This window comes from Salvelinus fontinalis, chromosome 2 (genome assembly GCF_029448725.1).
Source record: "Salvelinus fontinalis isolate EN_2023a chromosome 2, ASM2944872v1, whole genome shotgun sequence".
In the NCBI taxonomy this organism is placed as follows: domain Eukaryota; kingdom Metazoa; phylum Chordata; class Actinopteri; order Salmoniformes; family Salmonidae; genus Salvelinus; species Salvelinus fontinalis.
Genome location: NC_074666.1, coordinates 73185383 through 73209625, shown reverse-complemented (window position 1 = coordinate 73209625; position 24243 = coordinate 73185383). Strand labels below are relative to the sequence as shown.

At 43.2% G+C, this 24243-nt stretch overlaps 2 protein-coding genes across 3 annotated transcripts; both read left to right on the top strand.

Annotated features, from left to right (window-relative positions):
* The first annotated feature begins 1162 nt into the window (after positions 1 to 1162).
* On the top strand, positions 1163 to 2001 carry LOC129825323 (small integral membrane protein 36-like). The gene has a single exon (XM_055885331.1). It carries the CDS (start codon positions 1262 to 1264, stop codon positions 1568 to 1570), a length of 309 nt encoding a protein of 102 aa, XP_055741306.1. The 5' UTR covers positions 1163 to 1261; the 3' UTR covers positions 1571 to 2001.
* Positions 2002 to 7705: 5704 nt separating this feature from the next.
* Positions 7706 to 23718, top strand: LOC129825309 (monocyte to macrophage differentiation factor). 2 transcript variants are annotated; one of them, XM_055885312.1, is made up of 7 exons: positions 7706 to 8132; positions 9778 to 9859; positions 10105 to 10265; positions 10885 to 10959; positions 20490 to 20591; positions 20850 to 20919; positions 22032 to 23718. In XM_055885312.1, the coding sequence occupies exons 1-7, from the start codon at positions 8107 to 8109 to the stop codon at positions 22233 to 22235; spliced, it is 720 nt and encodes a 239-aa protein (XP_055741287.1). In that variant the 5' UTR covers positions 7706 to 8106; the 3' UTR covers positions 22236 to 23718. The 2 variants fall into 2 exon arrangements, with proteins under 2 accessions (XP_055741287.1, XP_055741296.1); XM_055885321.1 differs by lacking the exon at positions 9778 to 9859.
* Positions 23719 to 24243: the final 525 nt, after the last annotated feature.

Sequence of the window (24243 nt, the reverse complement as noted above, 5' to 3'; positions counted from 1 at the left end):
GTGTGTGTGTGTGTGTGTGTGTGTGTGTGTGTGTGTGTGTGTGTGTGTGTGTGTGATGGCAGTCTGGGTCAAAGTTCAGATTATCATCCTATAGATGGTGCTGTTCCTACTGCGCAGCTCATGCTCATGTTGACAATGATGACTGCCCTCTGCTGCTCATCTAAACCTCTCGCTTGAACGCAAAAGGATGAAAACCATACCACAGGAACAACATTAGCTTCACTCAGTAAAAAGATATCAGTAAATATATATGGTAAAGAAATGTCCTTGTGGTGGAAGTTCTCTTCCACAGAGCATGTGTATTTGAAAATGAAAAATGGCACTGCCTTAATTGACATGCGTCAGCACAGATTATTGACCTCATAGGAACGCTTTCAATTCTGTTAATCCGCCCTCTGATATCTCTGCAGCGGCAGCCTACAACGACTGTCAATCCTCTGATACACACAGTAAACAGAAGAGTACTGATAACACATATTTAACACAATAAATATGCCTGCATTGATATATACCATTGAAAATATGAAAGTCAAAGACCCCTCTTTCACATCTGAGTAGCTTTTTAAGTCGCTATCTCGGGTCTCTATTTAGCCAGATGGCTCCCTTACTCAATCCCCACTCACAATCAAGATTAAGATTACACTATTACACACACACACATTCACACATACACACACACACAGAGAGAGACAGACACACAGAACACAGTACTCATAAATGCGTCATACACATGTTCATACTAACGACAGACTGTCCGTCCCCACCCTGCTTTTTCTGATAATTCTCTAAATCCGTGCTGTTTCCAACATTAATATGCCCTTGATAAACAGATTCTGGTGATATAACACAGGCTTTCAAAAATGGCCTTTTTAAATGGGCAGAATCCTATACGAGATTCAGTTGTTGAAATTACAACTGAGGCTTAAGTTATTAAACAGAGCAGCTTTAATCATTGATCACAGAAATTCAAGGTTGGAGGAATGGCATGGATTAAAGTATTTTTACCACAAAGCCACATATCCACTGTGATCTGAGAGAGAGAGAGAGAGAGAGAGAGAGAGAGAGAGAGAGAGAGAGAGAGAGAGAGAGAGAGAGAGAGGAGATTGACGAGGATAGATTGACGGGGATAGAGAGAAAGCCCTGCTGTCACTTGCTAGTTTAGTGATTCCAGCTCCACTGAAGGCGACCGTCTTCCATTCTCCGTCCCATCCACCAGCTGTTTCTTCTGGGCCTGTGGGCCGCACAGTATGAGGCAGCTACCATGGGCTTTAAGGAAAACTTCTCGGAGATTGATCCTGTCACTTTGAACCTCTGCATCCTTATCGCCAGCTATGTTATCTTGCTTCTGGTGTTCCTGATATCTTGTATAATGTATGACTGCCGGGGCAAGGATCCAACCAAGGAGTACGCGCCGGACCCTGTGCCTACCCAATCCCCCATCAGACTGGTGGTAATGCAGCAGACCACCCCTTCTCCGCAACATCAACGCTGGGACCAGACCAATATGGTCACCTCATATGAGCCTCAGCCCAGTCCAGACTTCAGGGAGAAGAAGAGCACCATGGTCTAGATTCTAGAAGGACTACTGTGGTGCTGAATAACTCAGTTCACCACCCGTTGGAATTATCGCAGCGGGATAAACTTTTGTACATATATGTTTTTAAAAATCTGTTCCTACATTTATTTTTTAGACTGTATTTTTCCCTGGTGGCCAGGACAATGCTAGGATTGGACCTGCAGAAGACCAGTCTGAGACGGTAAGAGAGAGGCATGTGTGTGCAGTGTTGATGCACATGAAATCCGTCTTTTAGAAAGCTCTGGTGGATCACAGAATCCTACAGCCTGTTCTAAAAGAAGAAATGTCACAACTGATAATCAACATGGAATTCAGGAGCTGTACTATTAACAGTGGTTTGTGTTACACGACATGAGAGGGAAATGCAACTGACTGAAAAATGGTTGCAGTTTTCAAACCTTATCTTTGCACGTAGCTCAACTAGTTATTACACCACAAAATGCCTCAGTGTTTAAATTTGATACAAAGTATTACAAGTTATAATTTTTTATTTTTAAAGAGAGACAGGTCTGTCCCCTCTCAGTGAGCGTTCATTGTCATCTTGCTTCACTACTTTGTCAAATGTTACTTGATAGACATTTGTATGATGCTCTGCTAGTGTAATGTTTTCATCGATGAAAGACTTATTGCCCTATCTCAATCAGGTCTCAGGAGGAGTGTATTACAAAGTGTGCCCTGGCATTTTCAGATTAGGAGATTGCCCAACATTTCCTCGTATTGTTTATAGGCAAACTAAGGTAGCCATTAGCCAATTACATAACTTGACAGTGTTGAGTCTCTATGAAGTAACCGACCACAGTTTAGCCAAGTGCTGTCCAACCATGGTCCTGACTTGTGAGGCCCAGATTATTCTGTTATTTTGAGACTTGCTTCTTTAATCGCTCTCCCACCCGCCATGAGAAACAGGTTATTTATGGAGCCCATTTCAGATATGTACCTGCTAACCCTTTGATGTCAAGACATGTGACTTGATTCAGCCAACACAAGTTGATACATGTAAATAAATACATTAACAAATGCTATGTAACGGTTTATATACAGTTAACTCATTAATTACAAGCTGTATTGAAGATACAAATGGTCAGAGTAACACATCAATCAATCAATATTGCATACTGTGTACTTTTTCTGAAGTGCTTATTGTTTTGTATAATTTCCCTGTATGAGTAGTAGCTTCCTGTACAAATGTTCCCTTATGAATAATGAAACTACAGACGCTTGATACAGACTACTCCTATCATCAAGCAAAAATAAAGATACTTTCTATTTAGTGTTTTACTTTGATAATTGCTGAATCTTATCAGTGCATGTAAATATTACATGGACTGTTCCAATAAAGAGCTGCCGTATCTAATACTGATAAAGGTGTCTGCAGCACACACATGGCTATTTCCTGACTGTAGGGTCCAGACTGCCCAGGGCATTTCACTTGTTGGTGATACAGAGAGCACGCCATGCAGTGCCCGGATAAACATGTATCTCTCGTGACACAGATACGATGGGAACATTGTATTCCCAAGCCCCACACCAGTCATAATGTAGTGCAGCTCTGCAGTGTACACGTGAAACGAGCAAAGTCCCATAGATATTTATTGATGTGACGCAGTGCTGTTACTGTAGGTCCTGAGTCCTGACTTTGCCTAATGTACAGTATATGACTCACTAAATAGCCAAACCTATGCACACATTCCTTGACTTGATGTTGTCTGATTCCAATGTGTTTCCTCTTTTATTCTGACTGGCAGTGTTTCCATTTGGCATCTGTGTTATAGGTATATGAGACGCTAGAGAGGGTCTGTCTTTTGTTCTGTTGTCCTAATGCTGAAAGGGGAGAATGCATCCACAATGCAGGCCTCATGAGGACTCGCAGGTATGGATTGTCGTGGCCATACATTCTCCTCCCGAAATTCACTAGGCCATCACAGACTCCATTGAACGACTACAGTATATTGAGAGACAGAGGTTGTGGCTAACACTTATCCAATTATTCAGTCAATCTGCTTGAATTAGGATCTCTAAAAGAGAGTGCAAGCTCAGGCTATAAACTGAATTAAGCCCTTGCATGTAATATAATTAAACGGCAGTAATCATACATTCACTCGAAGGTGTGACGGAAACCCATAGTAGTCACTGCCAAAACTAGCACCTGTACACACCGAAATAGCTTTGCCCATGCCATCTAACCTGGAGCATAAACAAATTAAGCTGTTTTAGTCCTTATACTTAGAAATGCTACTTGTATGCACCTTGCCCTGAGCTGACACACCTGGCAAAGCAGCTCCAATAGCTTGATTACAGTACAACAACATCAACACCTACAGTACCAATATAGGATTACAGTACAGCAACATCAACACCTACAGTACCAACAGAAGATTACAGTACAACAACATCAACACCTACAGTACCAATAGAAGATTACAGTACATCACCATCAACACCTACAGTACCAATAGAGGATTACAGTACAACAACATCAACACCTACAGTACCAATAGAATATTACAGTACATCACCATCAACACCTACAGTACCAATAGAGGATTACAGTACAGCAACATTAACACCTACAATACCAATAGAAGATTACAGTACAACAACAACACCTACAGTACCAATATAAGATTACAGTGCATCAACATCAATACCTACAGTACCAATAGAAGATTACAGTACAGCAACATCAACACCTACAGTACCAATAGAATATTACAGTACAACAGCATCAACACCTACAGTACCAATAGAAGATTACAGTACGACAACAACACCTACAGTACCAATATAAGATTACAGTGCATCAACATCAATACCTACAGTACCAATAGAAGATTACAGTACAACAGCATCAACACCTACAGTACCAATAGAAGATTACAGTACAACAGCATCAACACCTACAGTACCAATAGAAGATTACAGTACAACAACATCAACACCTACAGTACCAATATAAGATTACAGTACAACAGCATCAACACCTAGGGAATCACACCATCTCTTTATCAGTTATTGACAGAGAGAGACACTTATATTCTTGAAGTAATTTACTTTGGAAAATGTATTTCTCAAAAGCTGGAATCAAGAGATTCCAACTGATGAGAAACTAGCCATCTGAAAGGATCATGTTCTGCTGAGTATTAAGATGTAAAAATAATTGCCACTAAGATAGAAAACCACAGAATCCCATGTAAGAATATACTGTATGGGAACAAATAATTGTACCATTTAGAAAAGGCAACATGTTGCAGGACAATGGGGCTCCTGAGGTCTAATGTGAACATAAATCCAAATGTTCCAAACATCTGAAAATGCTTGCAGTATTTTTGTCAACAATGAAGAGCAATGTTGCACCAATTTATTAGCTGGGTGCAGGCCGGCTGTCATGCCTCTATGCAGACACTACACCAGTAATCCTTTGCTACAGGGGGAAATGTGCTTTACAGTTTAAGAACACGCCATACTCAGCTTGTTAGCTACTAGATCAATTCTGAACTCTGTTGAGGCTGGGACACAACACAGGCTCTATCTTACTTTACAGCAGTTTGATTTATTGATTGAAATCGGCATTGACAGCATGGCTATAACATACACTAATATATCCACCATGCCATGAATTGCAAAAAGCAGCCATTTTATTTCCATCTCTTTACTGAAACCTCAAAGGGGATAGCTATGTATTTAGATGTTTAGCCTTTTCACATTGACAACATTGATTCATAAAGCATCTGAATATCACACCTTTACATTTCTTGTCATCTTTGTCAGACAGAATTAGTGTTGTTGTTATTCTAAGTGTGAGGATGGGAATATTCAGTAGCTTTTCCTAGAGGTGTTTCCGGCCTATTGTAATCCACAGTATTGGGATTCCCATGTCTTCCCTTTTTAGAGGTACTGCATTCCAGCATGAAACAGTAAACCAATTACAGAGCTGTTTAAACCTGGCATCACGTGTCTTCACAAAGCCTCTGTTATCCTGTGGGTAGTCCCACCAGTGTCTGTCTTACAGTAGCCACTAAAGATGTCATATTAACAGCATGGCCTGCTGTGTGCATGTACAGTACAGTACATTGCGGTTGGGCAGTATGGAGCATTGTTTGGTACTGTTGATCTACATGGTGTAGGGAGCTTTTACATCCTGGCAGAGGGCTTTGTTGGGCAAGCTTTGAGTGTTTAAAAGCAATCAATGAAAATAGGTCACACACAGCCTTTACAGTATGTGTAGCCATAGTGTGACACAGAGGGTGATTCCTGTCAGATGCTTAACATAATACCTGACCTGAGGGACCTTTAACCACACTTCCTCTGTAACACGAGCTCTTCCACTTGCACTGCCGCTGTGGCTAGTGGAGTAAGTGAAATGGGTCTTCAGGTTGTTGACTGTGAGCAGAGTGGGGTAACGGATGAACTCTGCATGTGCCTCTAGCATGTAACAGTGTCAGAAATAGAATGAGCTAAACACTGTTTTATAGCATATTTAGAAACATAGGGACACTATGCTGAGCTGCTAAACCCTGTGTTTGTATGACAGAATGCCAACCTCCATGTCTCAGTCCTATATCGCATTAGGGGTGTTAGCATGGCACCATGGGGGAACTGCAGCCTTGCAGCAAGAACAAGGAAACGCTAAACCCTACCATATGGCTGCTCGCTTCCTCCCGTTGTCTCTGCTAATGTCATTCTTAAAAACCCTGCCTGCCTGCCACCTCAGCTGTACTTCCACAGCTCGTAAACCATGAGCTCCTCCTGGGCTGGATAAACCACATGTGAACTGTCCGGTGCATGGTGTACCCTAGGGATAGGATCTTGTGCAAAAAGTGGATTTGACTTTCATGAACTACAATACACATTAGCCTAGGGCTACTTTTGTAATCCTTTGGCATCACAACATATAAAACCAGAGAGATGAATTCATACTTAGAGGCTTACCTGTCTGTCCAAAGATAACATGTGAAATCTTTCTCTAAGGGGTTGATTACACATCTTATTCTGAGTTTACCAACGCAAACATTTAAAAGGGATACATTTGGGAATGTTATCTTCTCATGCATAAATGTGCTGGTTATTAATGGTTCTGAAAGGTATTGTGCAATGCCACTGCGTTGAAGTTGAGTCAGTATGGGCTTATGTTTCACTCTGGTTGTAATAGCCCAAAGAGAAAAAAAACTGCAGGCATTTGTCAGTTTGAAACTCATTAAGCTTGCATATCGCACTTAAAGTCTTATGTAAACAGCTATGTGTTGTGTTATCTAATGCTGTTCCTGAATGATCCAGTTACATTACTGTCCCTGTTATGTAACTCTATGGGTTAGAGAGTGCTCATCAGATACATTGCTGAGTTACAATGCCGTCACTGTTATGTAACTTCATGGTTAGAGAGTGCTCATCAGATACCTTGCTGATGTGCAATTCAACATAGGCTAGCAGCACATTGTTTTGTGTCCTGTCCACATACAGCACAACACAATTACCCATAGGGACATATTTGCATCTGATAACATTGTGAATTAATCTCTTTGCATGCAAGTATACATCTGTTGAAACAGGCCTATGATGTAATATCAGTTTATTTGCTCAAGTTTATTAGCACTGAGATAAACAGTCAATACTAAAAAGCTGAATTAAAAAAAAAAAAATGATTAATTCATGACACAGGACATGATATTGGACTCTGAACAGAATACAAAAATAATTTTTGATGCATATTCAGGTTTTCGTCACTACTTGCCACACCCACAAAGTCATAAACCCCGGCAATTCATACAATTTCTCTTATTGAAATTAAAATCTGATTTCAAAACTAACGCTAACATTAACATTAACCTTAACCACACTGCTAACCTTATGCCTAAACCGAACCTTAATTTAAGACCAAAAAGCTACTTTTGATTCTCATAAATTTTTTCGATAAAGCGTTTTAACTTTAGGGTTGTAGTAACTAGTGGAAACCCATATTTAGTGTTTGTTGCTGGTTGAAAAACAAAAGTAACTACTACTGTTACATCTGTCTATCATGGTGTTGCAGATTTTGAGACCTCCTCCAGCCACCCACACTGTCATCAGATGTTTGATTGGTCTGATAGGACGAGGCCCCACACTTTTAGTGCTATTATTGGTTCAAGCATCCGTCATTCAAAATCTCTTTGCATGAACGAAACACATTTCAATGGTGAAAAAGGGAACAACGCCGGTGTCTACAAGGGGACACAAGTGTCAGGAGGATATGTATTTGCTAAAATGATAGTATTAATGTAATCGATTGAAGCTAGTTTATATTTGCAGCACAATGGTATTAAGGAAAATACTAAAATAGTGTCTTGATGTATTGATTTGGACTGGGGGGGAATCTTATTATGTGCACAGATGACTGATTAGTTGATGACGATAGCTGGGCCTTCACTTTCTCTTGTTTTGGCTAGCTTTCTAATTTCCTATTTGGCTAGCTTGCTGATTTCCTATTTTTGACTGTAGCTCGCTAGCTAAATCTTGCTTCGTGATTTCCTCCCTTCGTTTTGCGTGAAGGCATTGAAATGAAGAGAGTGAACAGCCTTCAAAGGTGGGTTAGATAAAAATGTGGCAGTTATCCAATGTTTGCATTATGATGAATTTAGCTATAGATAGATAGCTGGCATTCATTTATTCAGGCAAGTGGTTTTGTTAACGTAAGTGAACCTAGCTATTGGCATTTACTGAGCCTTATTCTTAGATGGATTGTTTCTTTGTAGCCATGAAAGAAGCAGAAACATGGTTATTGTAGCATGCAGTACTATAGCCTACTAGCTTCAATGTTTCCCACCAGGAAATGCGATGTAGCGCAGGTAGATGGAATTCGGTAAAACAAGTCGCCATAATTGTCCAATCATGGCTTTGTAAATAATGGGTATATGTCCTTGATGAAGGGCAATTCCATGTTATCAGAGTGACGCTGAGACTCACTTTAAAATGTGTGGCAAACAAAAACGATTGAATGCAAAAAATAAATAAACATACACCTATATGCAAAAGTATAGTTTTAACAATTGCCACTGAACATTTGACAAAAATACTTATTTGAGGAACAGTGCAGATGCAAAGTTTGGTAACAGAATTACAGTAAAATCTCCTTCACTTTTTTCTGTGACCACGTTTTTCAAAAACTATTAAATAAGTACTTCGAATTAAGATTCAAAGATGATTGCATTAAGAATTAGGTTTCAGCTATGATATGACATCTTGAGTATGAACAAATCTGTTTTGGTTATTGAACTACACTAAGTGAAGTGGATCAATACCTGGTAACAGAATGACTGTAACAGATTGACATCATGGGTCTGTACTATACAGAAATGTATAATTATGAATATCATTCTCTTCATGGTGAAGTGTCCTATACAAAGGTAGAAAAATGTAATATCCTCCTTTGCATGTTTGAGTATTATTCTACACACTGGCTATTATTTAAAATGTTATTTTATTTATTTATTTAACCCTAATGAGCTCTGCCTCTATACATGACCAAATGTTGTTGGTCCAGACCGGACCACATCTCTACCAATCATAGATGTCTATGTTTCACAAGTTTGGACATTACAGTAAATTAAAGGTATAGTACAGTATAGTGCTGCAGAGTAGAGTATATAGTTCAATACAGCACAGTATAGTTCAGTCCAGAAGAGTATATTACATTATATGGTACGCCACTCATGTGCTCTACTGTACTGAACTTTACTTCCATCTCGGTGACCAGAAATCAAAGCTTTTGCATATTCCACATTTTTAGGATTTAAAATGGTTGAAAAATTTATCTATGCCTTAATTTAAAAAAATACAGACTTTTAGCTTTCATTTGGAACAAAATGTTATATGCTCCTATAAACTTCAGGTTGGTGCTGATGGGTCCTTTTACATGGAAATGACCTGAAACTAAACAACTTTTATTTTTTTCTTCGGTCAATCACTAAAATGTGAATGTACCAGTAGGCCTTCTTGTGTTAGTTATATGCTATTTTTCTTTGAGATGTACTGTATGTCAGTTTCTGGTCTTCTCGTGTTATTTTCCTGCTTCCTTCAATTGGCATGGCATACTGTTGCATGAACAACCCAGAAACAGTGTGGAAACAGCCCTGAATCAGGATAACCTCTAACACCGGTATTGTAACAGCCCCTAGTCCTCCCCGCTACCTGCCCCACTAACACTTGCTGCATGTTGCTGTATGTTTCAGGTTCATGAACAGGCGGGCCTCTGCTAACTGCCGCTACCAGCCCACCTGCTATGAGCATGCTGCAAACTGCTATACTCACGCGGTGAGTTCACGTTCCCTAAGTGTAGGCCTACTGTACAAAGACGGGTTTTCAAATGTCAGACCTCAATTGCTCTTTTTCCCATGCTTAATTCTATTGACGGAATTCTACCTGGTGTTGATAGGGTTATGGAGAAAACACATTTGACCAAAAACACTATCATTATAAACTACACTGAGTGTATGTTACAATGATCGTTTTCAACAGTTGGTAATGTTAATCTGTCTCCCTTTGTCTGTACCCTGCAGTTACTCATCGTACCAGCCGTTGTGGGCATGGCCCTGCTGCACCGGCTCTCAGACGACCGCTGGGAGAAGATCACAGCCTGGGTGTACGGCATGGGCCTGTGTGCCCTCTTCCTGGTCTCAACTGTGTTCCATATCATCACCTGGAAGAAGAGCCACATGAGGTAAGGAGGCAGAGGAATGTTCTATCACACTAGACCAGGGGTCTTCAACCTTTTCTTGCCAAGGGACCCCCTCCCAAGCAAAACGGCGACCCAGGGACCCCCTCCCAGGCAAAACGGTGACACAGGGACCCCATCATACTTTAGCAAATATAATTTTTGACATGTCTTGTCTTATCATCAGGTGAATGGAAAGGAGAAGTAATCAACATTTTAAAATTAATAGATTTGTTTGATTATTTTGACCTCCCCACATTTGAATTGAAAGAGGAAGTGTAAACTCATAGCCTATTAGTTAGAAAGGTAACTCCAAACTCATTTTTGCGAAGAGCAGTTGCCTAGCGCTGGTTAAACAAAGGTTAGCTATGTGTTGGTAAAAATGAAAGTCCAAGCCAAGAGCTTACCAGCAGCACTTGTTGCAGTGGTAGCCTATTTGCGGGTGCTTATTCAAAGCCTATGTCAGATACTTCAGTGAGTTTAATTTGCAGTAACCGGTCTGACTACCTGAGTTATATTATACAGCACCCAGCACATAATAATTTTAATTGCATAATAGGTATGAGTGGGCAGATGCAATCAAAGACCAATGAGAGAAAAACTGAATGCTTGGTCTTGATTCTAGGTCTGTGGAGCACTGCTTTCATATGTGTGATAGAGTGGTCATCTATTTCTTCATCGCTGCCTCCTACACACCATGGTAAGTTCTATTTATAATACCAATTTTGATATGTCACTTATGGGATGCACCTAAGGGGCGGATCTCAAGCTTGATGTATCCAATCACACAGCGTCTGTTGGAGACAGAGTGACGAATGAGGTGAGCCCCTCTCCTTCATTAAGGTAGCCACTCGCCTGCCAACTGGTCATTCTTGCCTCTACCTTGCGGAAGTGACCGCGTTCACTAAAAGCTCTCCTCAGCACAACTAGATTCCTGTCTTTCTAGTGAACTGTTCTCAGGCGAACCGTGAGGTTAACGCTGCCGAACTTAGAACCTCAGCTCTTGTCGATTAGTGTTGAGTACTGACCGAAAGGAAAATTTTTGCTTCGAGTAGAAGGCACTTTCTACTCGTTCAGCCTCCGGTTTTCAGGTAGTGCCACATGGCTAGCTACCGAGACTCGGTTAGCCCTCGCTTTGGCTAACTAGGCTAGCACACACCGTAAGGCTTTAACTAACCACTAACAAATGTCTAGCTCCCGCCTCAATGCTTAAGCTAACCTGGCTAGCTAGCTACAAAGCAAGCTAACCGCACCAGCCTTACTACCAGCAACACTGTACAATTGCTAGCTCTCTTCTCTTGTCTGGTTCAAATCTACTTTTACATGTTTGTATTAACTCCCTAAGGCTGACGTCTGCACCCCCGCGGAAATTGAATTAGCATAATAAAAAGATCCCCATAAAAATCTGTCAGTTTAAGCTAGAGATATGTATTCTTTTGCATTGGATGCGTCTCAATCCCCCGCATCCACCTATGTAACACTTCCGCATCGGCGTTGAAAGGTGACAGAGCTAGAGCAGTGTTTGTCAGACCATGAGACATCCCGAAAATTGGTCTTCTCACAAAATCGTCTGTAGCGTCCGAACGGTTTGGGTTACAAACTATTGTTGACTATTGGCTACGACCTCCACAAGCATCTTGAGACTCGTCTGAAGTCTGTACAGCCAATCTGCTAACTTCTGCCTGTAGCGTCCGAACAGTTTGGGCTACACACTAATCTAACGTACATGTTGATTGTTTTGGTCTAGGATGCCCACAGGCCCCTCAAGAATCGTCTGAAGGTCCCTGGTTGCAATCGGAAAAATTTATGGAAGTAAATTATATATACAAAAGTATGTAGACACCCCTTCAAATGAGTGGATTCGGCAATTTCAGCCACACCCGTTGCTGACAGGTGTATACAATCGACTACACAGCCATGCATTCTCCATAGACATATATAGGCAGTAGAATGGCCTTACTGAATAGCAACTGTAAGTGCTGTTATTGTGAAGTGGAAACGTCTAGGAAAAACAACTGCTCAGCCGTGATGTGGCAGGCCGCCGAGTGCTGATGCGCGTAGTGTGTAAAAATCGTCTGTACTGTGTTGCAACACTCACTACCGAAGTCCAAACTGCTACTGGAAGCAATGTCAGCACAATAACTGTTCGTCGGGAGCTTCATGAAATGGGTTTCCATGGCCGAGCAGCTGCATACAAGCCTAATATCACCATGCTCAATGCCAAGCATCAGCTGGAATGGTGTAAGGCTCGCCGCCATTGGACTCTGGAGCAGTGGGAAACACGTTCTTTGGAGTAATGAATCACGCTTAACCATCTGGTAGTACGACAAAATAATCTTGGCGGATGCCAGGAGAACACTACCTGCCCGACTGCATAGTGACAACTGTAAAGTTTGGTGGAGGAAGAATAATGGTCTGGGGCTGTTTTTCATGGTTTGGGCTAGGCCCCTTAGTTCCAGTGAAGGGAAATCTTAACACTACAGCATACAATGCCATTCTAGAAGATTCTGTGCTCCCAACTTTGTGGCAACAGTTTGGGGAAGGCCCTTTCCTTTTTCAGCATGACAATGCCCCTGTGCACAAAGCGACGTCCATACAGAAATGGTTTGTCGAGATCAGTGTGGAAGAACTTGAGCCCTGACCTCAGCCCCATTGAACATCTTTGGGATGAATTGGAACGCCGGCTGCAAGCCAGGCCTAATCGCCCAACATCAGTGCCCGACCTCACTAATGCTCTTGTGGCTGAATGGAAGCAAGTCCTCGCTGGAATGTTCCAACATCTAGTGGAAATCCTTCCCAGAAGAGTGGAGGCTGTTATAGCAGTAAAAGGTGGACAAACTCCATATTACTGCTCATGATTTTGGAATGTGATGTTTTACAAGCAGGTGTCCACATAGTGGATGTAGTGTAGTGTAGTGTATATAAAGTGCATTTGGGAAGTGTTCAGACTCTTTTTCCCACATTTTGTTATGTTACAGCCTTATTCTAAAATGGATTAAATAAATAAAAATCCTCATCAAGCTACACCATAATGGGCTCCCGAGTGGCGCAGCAGTCTAAGGCACTGCATCTCGGTGCTAGAGGAATCACTACAGATACAGCCTGGATTCGAACCAGGGTATCACAACCGGCCGTGATTGGGAGTCCCATAAGGCGGTGCACAATTGGCCCATCGTCATCCGGGTTCTTAACTGACTTGACTAGTTAAATAAAATAAATAACAAAGAAAAAACAGTTTTTTTTAAATGCTTGCAAATGTATTAAAAATATAAAAACCTATACCTTATTTACATAAGTATTCAGACCCTTTGCAATGAGACTCGAAATTGAGCTCAGGTGCTTCCTGTTTCCATTGATCATCCTTGAGATGTTTCTACAACTTGATTGGAGTCCACAGAGACTCTTCCTAGAGCTGGCCTCCCAGCTCAACTGAGCAATCAGGGGAGAATGGCCTTGGTCAGGGAGGTGACCAAGAACCCAATGGTCACTCTGACAGAGCTCCAGAGTTCCTATGTGGAGATGTGACAACCTTCTAGAAGGATAACCATCTGTGCAGCACCACCAATCAGGCCTTTATGGTTGAGTGGCCAGATGGAAGCAACTCCTCATTAAAAGGCACATGACAGTTTGCCAAAAGGTCCGTAATGGACTCAGACCATGAGAAACAAGATTCTCTCATCTGATGAAACCAAAATTGATCTCTTTGGCCTGAATGCCAAGTGTCATGTCTGGAGGAAACCTGGCACCATCCCTATGATGAAGCATGGTGGTGGCAGCATCATACTGTGGGGATGTTTTTCAGCGGCAGGGACTGGGAGACTAGTCAAGATCGAGGGACAGATGATTGGAGCAAAGTACAGAGAGATCCTTGATGAAAAGTTATCTGTAGCAGGTTAGAACCTCAGACAAAGGGCAAAGGTTCACCTTCCAGCAGGACAATGGCCCTAAGCACACAGCCAAGACAACGCAGGAGTGGCTTCAGGACAAGTCTCAATGTCCTTGAGTGGCCCAGCCAGAGCCCGAGGTTGAACCCGATCTAACATTTCTGGAGAGACCTGAAAATAGTTATGCAGTGAAGCTCCCCATCCAACCTGACAGAGCTTGAGAGGCTCTGAAGATAAGAATGGGAAAAACTCTCCAAATACAGGTGTGCCAAGCTTGTATCGCCATACCCAAGAAGACTCGAGGCTGTAATTGCTGCCAAAGTTACATTTACATTTACATTTAAGTCATTTAGCAGACGCTCTTATCCAGAGCGACTTACAAATTGGTGCATTCACCTTATGATATCCAGTGGAACAACCACTTTACAATAGTGCATCTAACTCTTTTAAGGGGGGGGGGGGGGGGTTATAAGGATTACTTTATCCTATCCTAGGTATTCCTTAAAGAGGTGGGGTTTCAGGTGTCTCCGGAAGGTGGTGATTGACTCCGCTGACCTGGCGTCGTGAGGGAGTTTGTTCCACCATTGGGGTGCCAGAGCAGCGAATAGTTTTGACTGGGCTGAGTGGGAACTGTACTTCCTCAGAGGTAGGGAGGCGAGCAAGCCAGAGGTGGATGAACGCAGTGCCCTTGTTTGGGTGTAGGGCCTGATCAGAGCCTGAAGGTACGGAGGTGCCGTTCCCCTCACAGCTCCGTAGGCAAGCACCATGGTCTTGTAGCGGATGCGAGCTTCAACTGGAAGCCAGTGGAGAGAGCGGAGGAGCGGGGTGACGTGAGAGAACTTGGGAAAGTTGAACACCAGACGGGCTGCGGCGTTCTGGATGAGTTGTAGGGGTTTAATGGCACAGGCAGGGAGCCCAGCCAACAGCGAGTTGCAGTAATCCAGACGGGAGATGACAAGTGCCTGGATTAGGACCTGCGCCGCTTCCTGCGTGAGGCAGGGTCGTACTCTGCGAATGTTGTAGAGCATGAACCTACAGGAACGGGTCACCGCCTTGATGTTAGTTGAGAACGACAGGGTGTTGTCCAGGATCACGCCAAGGTTCTTAGCACTCTGGGAGGAGGACACAATGAAGTTGTCAACCGTGATGGCGAGATCATGGAACGGGCAGTCCTTCCCCGGGAGGAAGAGCAGCTCCGTCTTGCCGAGGTTCAGCTTGAGGTGATGATCCGTCATCCACACTGATATGTCTGCCAGACATGCAGAGATGCGATTCACCACCTGGTTATCAGAGGGGGGAAAGGAGAAGATTAATTGTGTGTCGTCTGCATAGCAATGATAGGAGAGACCATGTGAGGATATGACAGAGCCAAGTGACTTGGTGTATAGCGAGAATAGGAGAGGGCCTAGAACAGAGCCCTGGGGGACACCAGTGGTGAGAGCACGTGGTGCGGAGACAGATTCTCGCCACGCCACCTGGTAGGAGCGACCTGTCAGGTAGGACGCAATCCAAGCGTGGGCCGCGCCGGAGATGCCCAGCTCGGAGAGGGTGGAGAGGAGGATCTGATGGTTCACAGTATCAAAGGCAGCCGATAGGTCTAGAAGGATGAGAGCAGAGGAGAGAGAGTTAGCTTTAGCAGTGCGGAGCGCCTCCGTGACACAGAGAAGAGCAGTCTCAGTTGAATGACTAGTCTTGAAACCTGACTGATTTGGATCAAGAAGGTCATTCTGAGAGAGATAGCAGGAGAGCTGGCCAAGGACGGCACGTTCAAGAGTTTTGGAGAGAAAAGGAAGAAGGGATACTGGTCTGTAGTTGTTGACATCGGAGGGATCGAGTGTAGGTTTTTTCAGAAGGGGTGCAACTCTCGCTCTCTTGAAGACGGAAGGGACGTAGCCAGCGGTCAAGTTGTTTCAATAAAGTACTGAGTAAATAGTCTGAATACTTACGTAAATGTTATAGTTCAGTTTTGTATTTTTAATATATTTGCTAACATTTCTGAAAAACTGTTTTTGCTTTGTCATGGGGTATTGTGTGTAGTTGGGGGGGGGGGGGGACTATTTTAATCAATTTTAGAATAAGGCTGTAACGTAACAAAATGTGGAAAAAGTGAAGGGGTCTGATTACTTTCTGAATGCACTGTATATGGAGACTGTTTAGTGCCAAAAATAAGGGGTTTAATACATGTATCTGGGACTATATGTTGTACCATGTAGTCAATTCGTTTGTATGGGCCAATAGCAGTAAGGCCCCAAATAATTTTTGATTAAATACATTTTTTATATATTTTTTTGATACCTCAAGGGGTCTTAAAATTCCCAATCAAATAGCAAAATGATCCTTGGTATGACCTTCTTTAAAATAATTCCATATAGCTTAGTAGTAGCTCAAGTCCCGATGTCTCTGTATCGATTGGCCAGCTCTGGAAAAATACTCCTATCCCGCATGGCCCCGCTAAGAAACTGCTTACCACGGTGACAGCCTGCCTCAGAGAGGCTAGGAGCTCATGGAATAAGCCCCTTACCAGCAGCATCCTGGCTAGGGGTTCCCTAGCAAGGACATGAATAATCTGGGTTTCGCAACCCTCCCAAGGTGGAGCCGTCACTGGCGGACCACCTCCACCCCACATGCTGTGCTGCTAGCACTACTGGCACTTCCCTCCCTTGAAAGATGGATCACTTTATTGCCTCCATTTTCCATAAGACATACAGAGCTTTGGACCTTTAAATCTGAGGACTTAACGTGACCTCTTTATTGTTGGCCTACCAGGCAGAGTTGCAGGAGGATGTGGAGGAAGCAACTGGATTCAGGTACTCTGAATCCAGTTTCTTGGGATGAGATCTGTATGGCTACAGATCTAAAACTCTGTGCCTCCCATAATGCTATCCAAGGCTGTGGTCATACTATGAGTCTGGCGGTGGTGGGAGAATGGGCTCTTTGGCTAAGCTTATCCAGCTTGACAGACAAAGAAAAAGTGGACCTCCTGTGATACCCAAGGAGTTGTTTGGCCCGCTGTCGCCGCCATGCAGCAGAAGTGCAACATATGTATGGAAGAAGGTGAAACCTTCAACTTCTGCCTACCCCGCAAACCCGGCCCTTTGCCAGCCACTGCAACTCATCTTAGCCTCACAGGGCAGCAAGCTGGCCTTAGGGGCCCTAAACCCCAGCGACACAGCAGACTGCCAATTCCCAGGCTAAGCCCTTGAATCAAGGCAAACCTGAAGCCAAACAATCCTTTTCTGCGGCCTCAGCAAGGTTCCGCCCTCCTAACCCCCCTAAGGGGTGCAAGAAGTGCCAGTCAAACTAGGTCACAGCCCTAAGTGGCAGAGGAGGATAGTGTGCAAAGCCTACGGTCTCTCTCTCGGGTTTAACGTAAGCTGTCCCTCCCTCTCGCGTGACAGTGGTGAGGCACATCTGTAAATAATAATATGTATACACTATTCCCTTTTGCAACAGCGCACTTTCGTGACATTGTTCACATGGGAAGATGGAGGATGTGCACTCTTACCACGAGTGCCATCCCCCTTGGACTCTCCACTTGGCACCTTCTCAGGTTTTAGCCAGGGATGAAAAAGTTAGCATGTCCGTTCTCCCTCCGGTCTCTTCTGACATTCGGAGCTGGATGACAGATTGCCTTTTGCTATTATACCATGGCTTCCTTATTTTTCCTTGCCTTACGGCATTGTTGCCTCTAACTGTCTTTTGCACTAGCAACACAGTAAAAACAGGCTAATGTGGGCACCTCCTCAGTACTACCACCAGGAGGCGCCATCACAAACTGAGCAAGGCAGGGGAGAAACCTTGCACCTTTCTCTGTTTTCATAGTGACAAACAGGAAATCAGGTTTCTGGGGTTCACTTTAAGGACCAAAGTCTTTTTTTGGGCAATTTTATGGCAAATTAGCTCTATTGATAGAAAACTATTTTTGTTGAGCTATAGGACAGTCAATACAGTATTCCATATTCCAAAAATAAGAGGGGGGAAAAAGGTTACCTTTGCTGGGCCCCGGAGCCCCAGACAGCAATCTGGTACACCAAGTCCAATGCGCTCTGGCGTTTTTTCCTTGTCCCGTTCTTACCTGCGCTTGGTTTGCGCAGTCTGAGATTAGGTCAGCTCCACCTTTGCTTTCTGAATGAGCGGCTGAGGGGATCTTCGCTCATTCTAACCCTCTCTTCCGGGGTAGGGCCGAAAGGGGTAGGGCCAAAACAGAGCAGACACATACAGGCAACTGCCAAAATAAAGGAAACACCAACATAAAGGGTCTTAATAGGGCGTTGGGCCTCCACGAGACGCCAGAACAGCTTCGATGTACCTTGGCATAGTTTCTGCAAGTGTCTGGAACTCTATTGAAGGGATGCGACACAATTCTTCCACGAGAGGCTTTGATGGTGGTGGAAACCACTGTCTCAGGCACCACTCCAGAATCTCCCATATTGGGTGGAGATCTGGTGACTCGCTCACACACACACACACACACACACACACACACACACACACACACACACACACACACACACACACACACACACCTGTAGCTGATCTATTGCTTAGGATTAGGATCTGGGTAACCAGCATGTTTCCTTCTTTCTTTTGGCTACATGGGGGAGTTAGTCACTCCATTGGCCGGTCTCTCTCGCGCAAAGAACCCCGCTCGGTGACACGAAATAGCCATACCTATTGCCACCTGCAGTCCAAGAGGATCAAGCATGTTTTGCAAGAAACATTCATGCTCATATGCCTTCGACCCATTATGAGGTATCCTAGTTAACTGGGACACTCTTTGCCTTACCCCCCCGTGTCGTTATTATGCCCCGGGGTGAGCATGACACTCGCATGCTGGCACTTCAAACCAGTCCCTGAGAACCCGGCCTCCCCATCTATCCAGACTGACTCGAGAAGACACTGTTAGAAGCGTCAACCCTATAATGGTCTTTTGGAGACCCTGTCCCTAAATTATGATTAGGCACCACTAGGGGTGGAAGCGACGGCACACCCTCTCAAGGGCAATGCCCTATGCTTTTTCTCTTTCCTAGGCCTGACACCCCCACTCTAAGCAGAGCGAGGTAACAGGCTTATCCCTGATCTTTGACCCCCGCAATGGCCAGGTGCACCCTGGTTAGCGGAGACCACTCTCCTGCTCTATAACCAGACCTGGTAGCCACTGTTATGCAGGGATCCACGGACCCTAACATACGGAAAGATTTGTACCCTCACCCAGTAGCCGTGACCCTCTGAGCATAGCCCGTGGGAGGATAAATCTGAATGCGACAAGCCGGCCACTCGATCTTTCACAATCCAGAGTGCCAGTGCCCCACATACATGCCCATTGTTTGGAGAAACAGACAATGCGTTTTTTGGAGAAGTGGTGTAACTTACACAGACCATTCCTTAAATGCTCCGTATGCTTCATTGCAGGACCTTTTTGGACAGAGGGAAGATCTCCAAACGTCCAGTTGACTGGTGTCTCGCCTGTCACACAGGCCTCGACAGATGTTATACTTCTCTTTCTAACCCGCTTTACCGTCTGCCCTATGCCCACAAAACTAATAAGTGGGCTGTACTCACTGGCAGCCAACCTCTGCGTTTTTTTGTGGGCACCTCCCTGCAAAGGGAGGCCCCCTACATCGTTAACGGCTATATTGAGATAGTGTAGGCTATTGTATTGGAAAATATAATAGCAAGGTTACAGCCCAGAAGGGCTCATTCCACTAGAGATATACCTCTTGGACACTGGTCTAAGGATCTCCTTAGGGGAGATTTGTGCTATAGCATGTTGGGCCACCCCTCATATGTTTGTGGTCTTCACCGACTGGATGTCACTGCACCTTCGTAGGGCATACTCCCTCAGTGTCATAGCCTCTGAGGGGGTAATGCGTTTAGAGCTACCCTGGCTTCAGAGAGCATGTCTGTGTTATGGGAGTTGACCATGTCCCATAAGTGACACATCGAAACAAGTATAAAAAATAAAACTTTTGGTTACTTGTGTAACCCTGGTTCTATAAGAATATGAGTGAGCTGTGTCACCACTTTTCACGAGAGCGCAAGGACTAGAGACATGATTGAAAATGACCAGTTGGCTGGCGAGTGGCTCCCTTTATGGAGGAGAGGGGCTCACCTCATTCGCCAATCGACCAGTCTGTCTTCAACAGACGCTGTGTGATTGGATAATTTGAGCCTGTGACCCGACCCTTAGGCATATCCCGTAAGTGACACATGTCACTGGTATTCTCATAGAACCGGGGTTACACAAGTCATTCATAATGATCTCATGTATGTGATGAGGATCCTGTAGTTGGTATGTTTCCCTAGGCTAAAGTGTGGAATGAACATCATCTTTCTCTCCTGCCAGGTTGAATCTTCGTGAGCTTGGCCCACTCGCAGTTCACATGCGTTGGTTTGTATGGCTAATGGCTGCGGGAGGAACGATATACGTCTTCAACTACCACGAAAAGTCAGTATAATAACCTTTCTGCATTTTAATGATGCCTTTTTTGCAATTTAAATATATGTATTTTTACTAAATCTTCAGTGGAGTAATTGGATATGTACAGACTACGGTCTCAATGAATCCTATAACAATGAAGCTGATGAACAGGGCCATTGTTATATCTGCTAACCATCATCACTTTTTTGTTCTCAATTTTGTAGTTTTTCTGGTGATAGGTAGGTCTTTTTTTAATATGGAATATTCTGTGTTTTTTTGTTCTAGGTATAAAGTTGTTGAGCTCGCCTTCTATTTGACTATGGGTTTTTTCCCTGCGTTGGTTGTGACATCAATGGTAACGTACTCAGTTTTACATATTGACTTTCTGCTGTAATCTCCTTACTCAGTCACCGCCCACACTCACAGCGGTAGTGGCAGTGCTGCTTACATTTGCATCTGCTGCTTACTGTTTGCTTTGACACTCTGTTTCGAGCTATTTGGCAGATGCATTAAACATGACCGGTTTTACATAACTTAATTAAAATGGCTCTAGAAAATCTGGAATCTGTCAATTCCACCAAACCAGTGTCTACATATGTGAAAACAGCGCATTTCTATGATCTGTGGTTAAAAAAAGAAGGTCCTAAAAAATGCTTCTCTGTGTCATCACAGGGTAGGAATAAAAGGGAAAAACTGATTTTCAAAACCTGCAATGAGTTTCTTGCCCAAGGGAGGGTATTTTCTTGCTCCCCACGTCTCCGTCAATCTCATAGTGTTTGAAAATCACTGTTTTTAAAATGGTTCAACATTTGATGATGTCATCTGGTAGAACTGTTCACTTAATTTTTTCTATAAAACTTAGAGATGGGCCGTTGACACTGAAGTTGTGCTGGAGATAGTGAACATGAGGTTGAAAAGTGGTGAAGTTGTTCTAAGGTGCTCTATCGTTTTGCACCTTTGTAATGCCTACCGTCATCTGGTGTTCTTGCAAAAACATCAAGTTAATGAATTTGTTAATGTGTGTATTAGTGACTTACTATACATTATCAGTAGCATCCATCACCAAGGCGTAGTGATCACAGCCTCCATCACCACCCTTCACTTGTGTACCACCATATCCCTCAAACTCAACTCTGGACATTGAAGCCAGTCCCACTGCATTTTTCATTATTCCCCTCTAATCAGGGTCTGATTTAGACCTGGCACACCAGCTGTGGGCAAATAATTATGAGATAGGACAGAAAACCAGCAGGCTCAGGACCTCGTAGGGTAAGAGTTGAATAGCCCTGCGCTATATGATCAGCAGAATATCTGTTGTTCAGCTTCCTATGCCCCCTTGTGGACCTCTTGTGGTAGTTCACTCAGACTCCAAAGGTTTTTAGGGGTTGTATTACTGTACTATATGCTGAACCTTGGAGAATAATTTTCTAGTCCTTTACATGAGATTTTTCCACAAATTTTCCACAGACCAACACGGATGGACTGTACGAGTTGGCCTGTGGGGGACTCATCTATTGCCTGGGCGTGATCTTCTTCAAGTCGGACGGGGTTATCCCGTTTGCCCATGCCATCTGGCACGTGTTTGTGGCGCTGGCTGCAGCCGTGCACTACTACGCTATCTGGAAGTACCTCTACAGGAGTCCCCCTGCTAATACTATTCGGGACACCTGACCCCCACCGCGTCAAGTAGGCTAACTGAAAACACAGTGCCCTCCAGTGCCTCTCGACATAGGCACCAGCTAATAAAGACTCCCACAACTGCCCACCGAGGATGCAACCACAGCCGGAAAGTTTACGAAAATGACCATGCATTGTTTACTGTTTCCAGGTAGGGAACAGTTTTTCGGTTTAGCTTTGACTGTACAAATGTTGAACAAAGGTTATTTGTAATTCTGTTTTTGTACAACTGTTATTCAGTTGGAACCCCCAAAACAACTAAAATGATCAACTTATGACTTCCATTTGGAAATTGTTCTCATCTTCTACACATAATGATACGTTGGGCTGTATTGATATCAGTGTTTTGTATCACTTCACATTCCATACTTAGTATCATCTGTCATTTGTAGTGATTTTGTCAGTCATCTTATTAATTGGAAAGCAGTTGGGAAGGACATTCAATTGAGTTGGGCTTTTCACTCTGAGGTAAATGTGCACTGTGCACATTGGACACAAAATGTCTGAATCAGTATTTATCAGTATCTAAGTGCAGTCTTATTTTTCAGAAGCACTTTTGTATGATAAGAACCGCAAAGAACTATTGGATATGATGTTTAATAAGTACTCTGATTTGTGTAATTGTATTCTTTCTCACAAATATGGAGCCTTCAGAAGGTGAGTATTTGAGTTGGTATAGCTTTTAAAAAGGGTCTCTGTGGTTGGACTGAACTTCCAGAAAGATACAGTATTTACAGTACATCTGAGATGTCCTGTACTTCTGCACATATTATCACTGCTGCCACTTTTATGGTATAGTAGATAGTTCCATTATATCACACACTTCCTGATTTAAAAACTCTCCTCACATTCTAAATTACCCTTCTGTTCTTTGTATTAATTTTAACCTGTTATGTGTTTTTGGATCTTTAATGGTACTGCATTCCCTACCTTTCTTTTGAGGAGTATTTGCCATTTCAGTTGAGAAACTATGAAGACCAGTACCATTACACTATGAAGTTGAATTGATTGAGAAATGTGTCATGTACAACCAACCATATAATGATTTTTAATGGTTGGTAGATTTATCCATTTTTAGCTTTCTCACTTGTTTCTCAAATTGCCAGAGACAGTTTTTGGAACAGGTGTTCACAAATTGTCCTTGTGTAAAACACTGTACAGCCCTTGGTGAGCATGCCTTTGTTTTTCCCCTCCCTGACATTTTGTTAGCTATGCTAAGTGGAGAAATCAGATGATTTTGTTATGGATTGTAGCCATTCTGAAATGTCTTGCTCCCTTTACCACAATGTTTTGTAATATTTGTATATTCTGTTTTGGCACATGATCCCGTACTGGCCTTTCTAGGGAAAACATCTGCTTCTCGTTAACTCTACTTTATCCATTGGGTGTATTGGTGCTGTACATATAGAAAACAATGTTCACTCTGTAAGAAATGGATAACTAATGTGTTGATGAAAAATAAATGCCCTCAACATTGTTCCTTTCTTCTCAGTTTGTCCATGTCTTGTAAATGTGTACTAGATCTATAGGTTGAAACTATAGCTGACCTCTGGGGGCTTGTCACAGCACTTCATACAGACAGAAAACACATTTCTCCATTGTTCTGTGTAGGAAACCAAACCTTCATTAAAGGAGTTGCATTTCCCCTTAGCTCATTTCCTCCATGGACAGAATGGTAGCCAGACAGACACCCAACAAGAGACCTTCCAATCACTGACCTTGATGCTTGAGACAGCTGCTGGGCCTGGGAGCTTTTTGATCAATCAGACTGGCAGGTGGATGAGGAAAACACACAAGCCACTGAAATGTTGATACCAGCGGTTTCATTCATTTAGTACCATGTTCTGAACATACCACAACTGACAACCCAGCCAACTGTAAATGTTTTTTACTCCTTTAGAAATACTAGTTATGTGACATTACTTTCCTAAATGTATGCTAAACATTAGGAACAACTTCCTAATATTGAGTTGCACCATTTTGACCTCAGAACAGCCTCAAT

What these genes read in the sequence shown, in the direction of transcription:
- LOC129825323 (XM_055885331.1), top strand. Translation starts at nt 1,262, where the DNA reads ATGGGCTTTAAGGAAAACTTCTCGGAGATTGATCCTGTCACTTTGAAC.
- LOC129825309 (XM_055885312.1), top strand. Translation starts at nt 8,107, where the DNA reads ATGAAGAGAGTGAACAGCCTTCAAAG. An exon ending in AGAGTGAACAGCCTTCAAAG is followed by an intron (nt 8,133 to 9,777) that starts GTGGGTTAGATA and finishes TGTATGTTTCAG; the next exon opens with GTTCATGAACAGGCGGGCCT. An exon ending in GTCTTCAACTACCACGAAAA is followed by an intron (nt 20,592 to 20,849) that starts GTCAGTATAATA and finishes TTTTTGTTCTAG; the next exon opens with GTATAAAGTTGTTGAGCTCG.